Here is a 9923-nt window from a genome sequence, read left to right on the forward strand (position 1 = left end):
AAGATAAGATCTTTATAGATTATTTTCTTGTGTTACTGCTTTAAATTAAGAGTTACTAATGCTGTCATTTTAACCATGGCTTGAAAACCATGCAACCAAGAACACTCCAGATGGAGGAAACATTTATTTTACTACCTATAGGTATAAGTTGCTAGGTTTCTTATTGTGCTTTTCTTTCTTCTTTGTTTGGTCCAACCAATGACAACATTCCTATAAGAATTAAGGGTCCTGCTAAGCTTTGCTGCTGCTTATTGCAATATGAGAAAACTGAAACTATAGCAGCCATTACTGAACCCTTCAGCCTCTTTGTGGCTGCATAGCTATTTCTCTGGGCATCAGCAGGCTGTGGTATACAGCTAAAGTGGTAGTCCATCTAAAGCCATTTCAAACTTAGTCAGAAACATTTTATAACATTTACAAGCTTTAGCACTGTAGCATCTCCTTTTACTCTTCACATATGTTTTACTATACAAAGTAGGTGTAGTATGAACTTGAAAGGACTGTAATGAGGTCACAATTGTGAGGTTCACTAGGAAGTTGTAGTCTCTGAAATCCCTATACTGTGCAGTACTTCTGGGTTGCTACACACTGTATGTAAGCTCTGCAGGTCTCATAGACCACAGTGCTGCAGTAGTGTCTTCACCCTATTTGTCTGGCCTAAATTGAATCAATATTTTTTAAATGACAAACAAGTAGCATTGTCAGCAACTGTACTTAAATTGCATGTTTTAATTGCACAATAACAGCAAAAAATCTCGCTAACTGCTATTTTAATACAAAAAATATACAAACAAATATGATGAAATTCTTATGATTTTTTTCAGCTGTTATGCTCCTAGATATCCAGATGTACTGTAAATTAAAACCAAGTTCTTGATATTTTTTAACTCATTCAGGTACCTAAAAGTGATGATGATTTTGATAGTCTTTCCAAGAGCTTATGAGGACACATAAGGCATTCATTTGGAGATCTGAATTTTTTTTTAAAAATGGTATGAACACTTATTTTAAAGGATATATTTAACAAAAGTTAAAGCTCATCTCCGAGAAAAACTCAAGGCAGTGCAAGACCTGAAACCAAAAAAATTATAGCTATGAGTTTTATACTGACCAGGGTCTAGCATGTGAACCATATGACCTGTCAATGCAAATATAATTGTTTAATTTCCAGTTAGTAGTTTTCAAACATCTTATTAACTCAGCTTTACTCCTTGCAAGAGCACAGCAAATAATATTTTTTGTTCATTTGAAAAATAACAATACCAACATGAAATTCCAACTGTGGCATTTGGTGTAATAACCTGTCTTATTTTTCTAATGTACCACCCTCTCCAGATCAATGGTTGGGGACAATCTCATTGTTTGGATCAATCTGTATGCAGATACAAAAGTAAGTGTTTTTTAAAATGGCTTGATTCCTGACCTTTCTACTGGATGCCAACACCTGGTCACAAGTAGATAATAGTATAGGCCTTAGAGTAAAAAATCCTCTCATCTGCAGACGGTACACTTTTCCAGGAAGAAAAAAATTATAAATCTGTATGGAGAGAGTAAACAGAACTATTGGAGCTCAAACACTAATGCAATACTAATTTGTCTTCCTTAATTGGAGCTCTCATGATTGTGTGGGATGAATGTTTAAGATTAACTTTAAGAAATAGAGATTTTTAGCCTCTGGATTCCTCTTACAAAGATATACTGTAACCAACTTTATAGGACAAAGAAGGAACACAAAGATATATAATATTTGAACTGTGGGGATTTTTAAAGTTACAGCATGGTGATATTTTTTAAATAATATATTTAGTGTGTGTTTCTACTAAGAAGTACAATTTTTCATGTTTTTCTAATAAATGTTTGTGGTTTTTTTTTTAATTAATATTGCATAGTGGCCATATCTATTTATAGTGTGGCTGGCTTAGTGTTTGTCCTTAAACAGGGAAGAATTTTGGGGGGTATTGGTCCTGAAGGATCATCTCATTACTAAAGCTAATTAGCTTTGGTGGGTCTTTTCATACATTATATACAGGAAGACCCCCAAAGAGAGGTCCTGGAGAAAAAAAGCCTAAAATATACACAATGCAGTCTAAGCTCCCCATCAATGGTTGAAAGAGTCAAAAGTTTTATTCAATAGGCAATTAAAAGAAAGGAAAGCCAATGCAATTCAGGGGTTCAGATACTCCCCCTTCATTAGTGCTACCACACAATAAAAAGGATATCAAATATACAAATTAATTTGCAATATAAAAATATAAAATACACACGAGGAAGGTGGCAAGTTTTTTTTTTTTTAAAGTGTCCTTGTCCTTCTTTGGGATAGTTCTTGGAATATCTGTACCTCTTGTTTGCAAAACAAAAGTGTCTACGAACAAAAATTAATTACAAGAGAGAATAAAATGGATAACTTGCTATAAAAATCAACTTGTTTTCTGAATCCAGAAAATAATTTCCATCTTCTAGACCTTTGTCATGTGAAATGTTAAGAGTAGAGGGAAGTGACATTAGTGATTGTAACACTTCACTTATTTTAATTCATCCATAATTCATTTGGCAAATTTTATACAGCCAACTCATCATCCACTTCTCATTTCTATCCACCCAGCAGATTCCAATATGCCACTATTCATTTATTTATGCCAACTGCTTTCTTTTCCACTCCTTGCTTTTTCATTTACCTTTCTGCAGTTGTAATTTCTTCATCCCCAGCCTTACTTATTTCCTGTTCTCGGTCTAGACACCCTTACATTCCTATTGTTTCATTCCTCCAGCCGGTCATTCAATGTCTTCACTCCTCCCAACATTGCTCTTTCCCCAGTACCAGTTGCTCCAACATTCCCCCTGTTGTCCACTTTTGTCTCACCATGCACCCTCCCTCTCGATCTCTCCCTTTTATATCCACAGTTCCATTCCCAACATCAGATCCCTTCACTCCTCATCCTGGAAGGATTGGTCTAACCGCAATCTGGCTCAGAAGATTGGGTTAGTATAACTTTTCCTCCATAGACGCAAATGAGCAGTTAATCATTGCAGTGTGATGGTAGCCCCACTGCAAAGGGTTTATAATGTTTTTACCCATAGATTTGCTTTAAAGCACAAGAAAAGGCAGAAAATATATCTCTAAAGTTGCTTGGTTTTCCTGTATATATTAATGTGTTTGTTTTGAAAATGTACTTAAGTTCATGTGAAAGAATGTCAAGGCCCTGGGTCATTTGAAAACATCAGAAACAGGCACGGACCATATTTCCCTCCCTCCCCCTCTCTTTTTTTTTTTTTGCACTTTCAACTTGCCTAGCCAAATATTTTTTCTTTCTCCTTTTGTTTGTAATTCAGTGAAATCTTGACACATATCTGGATTTCATATTAATTTTAAGTTCCATTTTAGTACTGGGAAACCCACTGGGAATTATTTGGAGCGCAGCTGAAGCCCAGAGGCCCTGCTACTTTATTCTAATTCCATTCGTGATATGCGGCAGATGGTGCATGCATGACCTGAATTATGAATAGTTTTACTTGTTTCATTTAATAAGCATTATAAATAAACAAACAAATACAAGCTAAATGGAAGAATTTAATAACAGGTGAACAAAACAATGTTTGTCTGTGCATACCCTGAAACATATACAAAAGCTCTACATGCGTAATTAATAGCAACAGAGTTATATCCATAGCTTGAAAGAGGTTAGACTCTAGCACAACACTTAAAAAATGAACACGTGTTATTAAGCAATTGTATGGCATTACACAATGTGTACAGTATTTGCCTTTGAATTAGATCATTTGTGTTAATTTCTTCAAATAATGTGTTTATTCTTACAGAGTAGAGGCTATAACACAGCAGTTTTTGAAGAGTATAAACAAATATACAGAAGCCTGCTTTATGGATTAAAGAGATACTCTTTGATTATGAGAAAAATCAGTAAATTCTTACCGGAGACACATCTGTAATTCGCAAATACATACATTTATTTTTTTCTGAAGTGATACTGTTGTTGTTAAACAAACAAACAAAAAACTAACAAAGGGGCCTGGCCCATTTAGAAAACTTTGCGGTCTTGAAGAGAAAATCTTAGAAACGAATCTTCAACATCTGACACTTCCAGTCTTATTGGATACCTGCCCTGCCCCCCCCCCTCCCCCCCACCAGAGTGCAGAGGGGGATAAAGTATTACCACCTCCACAAATGCCGTATTTTTTACCGAGGTTATCTCAAGACAATGAAGCTATGTAAGTATTTTTCTTTGCAGACAGGCCTCTTGACTTTTTAAATATTGGTAGTCTGCAAAGGTATAATGCTGTGTTATTCCTACAACAGAGCAGAAGTATAAGGAAACCCAAATCTAGATTGTAATATTCTAGTAAATATTGTGACTAGCAATAATGAGGTAGCAGCAGGAACTTTAAAAAGGAACATGTTGGAAAGAAATATGGAAGATTACTAAAAGGTCAGTAACACATAAGCAGTGAAGCAATAATGAGAATGAGAGCCCCTAAACCAGCACCTTCAGGATCAAGTCACCAATAGCTGTCATAGTTCTATTCTAACAGGTTCCCTTTAAGATGATTGCAACAACTACAACCGTTGTACTTATATTACTGTCTTAGAGATGTTTGAACATTGCTCTTATGAGGCTCTAGGCCTCAACACAGGACCCCTTTCAGTTTTAGTTTACCAAGGTATTAGTTGCTAATGACATTTAATTAGAGCACTTTGAAATGAATATAAATGTGCTCAGACATGATAGGAGTCTGCCACTTTTGGCAACATCAGACAGTCCCACACAACAGTTCTCAGGAGAAAGTGACTGGAGAGGTTAGAAACTGTGTTCCACCTCTACTGTTCTCTTAGAAATAAGCTGGCACCATGACAGTATGCAGGGAATGAAATTGAACCTCCCTGGCCCCATTTGCCTTATGACTGCTTATGTTATATAACTAACTCTCTGCCTCTAGGGCAAAAAAAGGTTTAATCTACAAGAGGGACTTTAAGCAGGTAGGACTTACCCAGGTTCACAGCAATGCCCTTGAGTTTACCGTGTATGGTACATCTTGTGTAGGTCTTCTATGCATGCTACTCCTCTACCCCATGTGGCAACAATCAGCCTGACCAGCAGTCAGGCACTGAGCACTACATTGTGGGATGCAGGAGTGAGATTTGTGTTCCTGAAGACATACCAGGAGTCATTTATTGGGCAGAAGAGGAGTGCAGAGAAAGGTAGCGGTGCCTGACAAAAGGCACTCATGTTAAGTGAACCTGTTTCTTTCCCCAGTATGGACAATGCACAGGCTTAGATTAAATATATCTCTCTAATAATGCACTGCATACACATTTGCCCCAAAAAGCAACTGTTTCCTTGCTTTCACTTCTCAGAAAAACACAGCACCATAAATCCTTCATTTATATTGGCTCCGTAGGAATCTTAGTTGATTTTAATTTAAGTAAATGTAATACAGTATTTACACTTTAATGTACTACATACAAGGCAAATAAATATGCAGAGGTATATTTAATTATGCTAACAGCTTCAGTATATACAGAAGAATGACTTTTGCAAAAAAAAAAAGTAAACAGTAGGAGAAGAAAAACTTAACAAAAAGGGATCGGGCACATTATATATATATTTTTTTTATAGCTGTAAATCTGCAATATAAAATGAGGCAGAAAATATTACAAAAAAATTGAAGTTGTAATGTTGACAGATCATCTATTTTTATAACCCACAACGTTAATCATTTTTTATCGATGGATCAGCATCACAAAGACAATGGCATACAAAATAATAGCATAATAATTACTACTCATCCATCCACAAACTATCATTTTGTTCTTTTCCTCTGTCGCTAAATTGCAGAAACATGACCTTTGATACCCATCGCCCATCTCCTTTAGCTGTCAAGATGGGTTTAAGATAAAATAGAGAACCGGAGGACAAACAACAATTTTATTACATACATATTGGCTTAGGAATGTGACACTTGACAAACTAAAAGTATTACTTATGGCCTTGGAATGCATTTCTAGAAAACAAAAACATTTACAATTGTACAACAAAATGCTATATCATTCTGATTCATTAAAATAGGGACTTTATATTTAATAACCAAGAACCAAGCCTTGTTCCACATACCACTTGCTATCAATTAATGCGAAGTGCTATGATCCACCAACCATGACACTTCAGTATAACATTACTATCCTCTTTATTGGAAGAAGATGAGTTTTTCCATTCCTGATCATCGTGTATTAGACTTGAACCACCATGTTTTATTTGCGCCACATAGATAAGCCTGAAACCTTAACATTACATATTGTACATTCAGCCTCTTCTCTTTTATAGGCACCTGAAAAAATGCAGGATATTGATATTATGTGACAATCAATTGAAGGTAGTACAATGTTTCAAGTACCATGAAACATTATGTTCCTATAACAGCCGTGTCAGTTAAAAGGAGACCTGAGATGTACGCAGATACATTTTACTGATGTACTGACTGGGGAAAATAAAGTTTTGATATCTGCTTGGTTTCAGTTATGACTATCGTTACCTCTGATGACTTTCTCCAGCTTTAAAAATTAACGGAGATCTGCTAAATATACTCATGTTGAACTAAATCTCAAGGAAAAAGTTGCATGATCAACGTCTGGTGGATATGGCCATACCACAATGAGCTAAGAAGTCATCATACTACCCTACAGTCAAATGTACCAAGTCCTGTTTAAGAAGGAATGATGACTGTGCATGCAATCTTCATGAACTCTAACCAAACTGTTAGAGGGCGAAGCTGGGACGTCTCTCTCTTGTGCCCCAGAACTCCGGAAGTTAAGAAGTTCCCACCCTTTTGCAGTTGATATTTGTTTCATAATACAATGCTCCTGTGTATGTTTGCTTCTATTTTAAAATATATGTGGCAGAAAGTATAAGAAAAATCAATTTCAACCACATGAAATGACAGTGAAGCGCTTAGAGATACAGGACATATTGTGCAGGACAATTCCAAGTAGAAAGACCAAGACACATGCTACCAAAATGACAGTGCAAACTCCAGACCAGGTTGAATTTTTCACAACACCCCTTCTCTCATGTTCCTCCTCTGCAATATCCTGTGCCAATGTACCTTGCAGGGGTTGCTGTTCCATGGGCATGGTCACCACAGTGACTGGCTTTTGATGATTTGCTGGTAGTAATCTGCAGCCTATATCACCAGGCAACAGAGCCCTTTCTTTGGTGACAGGAAGTGGCCACATATAGCATCCATTGCTTGGCAATTTAATAAAGACCGGGGTGTTTTCGGAAGTGTGAGGGATTGCAATCACTGCAACTACATCTGGATCGTCAGGTAGTTGGGATACTGAATATCCAGGAGGTAACCTTGTAACACCTCGGCACCAAGGACATCTAAGGTCTTTCTGGCTAGCCCTCAATTGCTGCAGGCAAACCGAACAGCAAGTATGCTTGCAATCAAGTAATTTTGGCCTTCTTCGAGGACTGTAATAATTGAAACAAATTTGACACTCTAACAGAGAATCCTGGGAGAGTGTTTCCATGGTATACTTGGCTTAATTCCTAAGTTTCTTATGTTTAAGTGAAGGTTGTGATTTCACTAAGCCACTTTGCACTTATGTTAAAGTGTCAGATGGGAATAAAATACATTCAAGATCTTCAGAATCTAAAAGAAAAAAAAAACACAAAAAAAGTTAGTATTTTGCTGCAAGTTTATACATTTGAGGATTTATATTGAAGTCCTTACATTCAACTCTGCACAAATACCAAAAATTGCTTTAAGCAGTGATTATCAGTTTTAAAGCAGACGTTTAGGCAGATGAAAACAAGGTGGACACCCCAAGTATTTATTTTATTTTTTTACTAATGTTGGTCCCATTCTTCTGTGTTGGATGCTGCCTCCCCTGTCAAACCGTGCTAAAATTATGCATCAACTAGCTGAGTAACACACAGTTACAAGGGCAATTAATTACTGCTTCTGATGTGACCACTTTTGACTGCAAGGATCCAGCATTATCCAACCTGGGTTCTACTGTACCTGGGAGGTACATTTTAAATAAATGGGAATATATAGCTAGGATCACGAATACTCATATTGGATACTCAAATCAATGCTTCTATTATTTCAGTGTAATGGATGCAACGTGGTTCACTTACATTCACCCTGAAGATTTATTTATTTTTATGTATTTTGTAGCAGCCTAAAAATAATCTAAGCTGGAAGGAGGCAGGCTAAGGGGTAATACTGTTTTGTAATAGTTACATCTGAGTTGTAAAAACAGTCTTTCAAAGCTACAAAGAAGGTCACTCAATCAGAAGCCAGCTTGATGCACAACACAACCTGCAGTAGCTCTGCCATGTGGGGGCCAAATCTATACAGCAATGGCTCCAGTACAAGTTGTGACACTCAGTTTTTAAAGCTCTAGAGTAAGTAGATGATAGCTTTGCTGCCCTAGCCTGCAGGTTTCAGCTAAGAAAATCTATTAAAATGAACCCAACTTGCTTGCTTTGGCCAACATTAATTTGAAAACTAATTCTAAAATAAAGAGCTAAACAGGCAACCCCAGAATTCTCTTTGTCTGGCCACTTTGCTCATTTTAGGGGAATTCAATGAAGCTTCCAGACCAAATGAAAGATAATGCCACCAACAGGTTCTGTGGGTCTGCTCCTGGGTTTTCTTCCAGCTGGAAATACGGATACAGCCACTTCTATCCATATGAAGTACTAAATATTTCACCTGCTACCTTGTGCATACTGTATATAGAAATCTGAAGATGTTTATAATGAATCTCTTATTATTTAGTGGTGATAGTTTTCCACACAAGATAATGCTCTTGCGTAACTACATACAAGCACCCCACAGTCAATTTCTCTTTGTTTGCAGTGTAGTAGCTCTATAAAACACAAAAGGAAATCAGTCACACAGATCTATAGCCATGTGTCATAACACACAAAAAGGCATATACAGGAAACATCTGGGGCATGATTTATTTGCGCTTCCTGTAAGGCAGAAACACTTGGCTCTAGTAACAATCTGAACCCTTTATCTTAATTTTAGATAATGTGTTTACATAAGAATATTAGATCTCGGAACTGAAATTCTGCATACCACTCCCATCCAGTCTCCAAATTTAATCCATCTACCAGAATTTATTTCTGTGCCAGATGTTAGATCATGATATTACAAAGCATTAAAAAGGGTATGTATAGCGATATTTTTACGTTTTGGCAGGGTAGGGTTAGAACCCCTAAAAAAAATTTTCCGAATGCCTGTGTCACCCTTAGAAGAGTCTTCCTCTTTTTCTACCATGGTGACCACTGTCACAGCGACAGGAAGTGATGTGGAATTCAAACTTCTACAGTTGTCAGTAGAACATGAGGAGACTGTGTATCTTCCAGTTGTGACTTGTGTTCTGGTGGCAATAATCTAAGAGGGCATTTCCCCTCATTTTGTAGAGATTTTTCCTTTCACTTTCTGTTATGTCTCTGGGACAGGACATGACGGTAAAACCTAAGGGACAGACAGCAAAATATACACTGAAAATGAGAACAACCCTTCCCTACTCTATTCAAAACTATAAAAGAAAAGTCAACTATTTATGACATGTTTTGCAGACCCACAACTTTTTATCACCATATGCAAGTTACACTGTTAAGGTTGAATAAAGACATAGGTCCATCGAGCTCAACCTTTGGGGAGGGGGTCTATGTGTGTGTGTGTGTGCTTGTGTTACCAAGATTACTTGTACCTCTGTATGGCTTGCTCACTGAGAAAAGTATCTAGGTGGGTCTTGAATGATTCAATACTCCTCGCTGATACCGCTGTTACTGTCTGAGGAAGTTAGTTCTACAATTTTACAGCGCCCACAGTAAAGAACCCCCTTCGCTGTTCACAGTTTTTTTTACTGATTATCACATCACCAT

At 36.9% G+C, this 9923-nt stretch overlaps 1 protein-coding gene across 3 annotated transcripts in view; it reads right to left on the bottom strand.

The window, feature by feature from the left end:
- Window positions 1–7652, bottom strand: part of RNF152 (ring finger protein 152) — an 18236-nt gene extending 10584 nt beyond the window's left edge. The window contains exons 1-2 of one of the 3 annotated variants that reach the window (XR_001942211.1): window positions 6705–7652; window positions 1317–1327 (exon numbers count right to left, since the gene is read on the bottom strand). Coding sequence is in view for 1 of the 3 variants with exons in the window: in XM_018574133.1 (XP_018429635.1) it covers window positions 6932–7543 (612 nt within the window). In the remaining 2 variants the exon portion in view is untranslated. Of the gene's footprint in view, window positions 1–1316; window positions 1328–6099 lie in introns of those variants that run through there. The other 2 variants (XR_001942212.1, XM_018574133.1) reach the window with 2 other exon arrangements.
- Between the last annotated feature and the right edge of the window lie 2271 nt (window positions 7653–9923).

The sequence above is a fragment of the Nanorana parkeri genome, unplaced genomic scaffold, assembly GCF_000935625.1.
Source record: "Nanorana parkeri isolate BGI_ZX_2015 unplaced genomic scaffold, ASM93562v1 scaffold49, whole genome shotgun sequence".
In the NCBI taxonomy this organism is placed as follows: Eukaryota; Metazoa; Chordata; class Amphibia; order Anura; family Dicroglossidae; genus Nanorana; species Nanorana parkeri.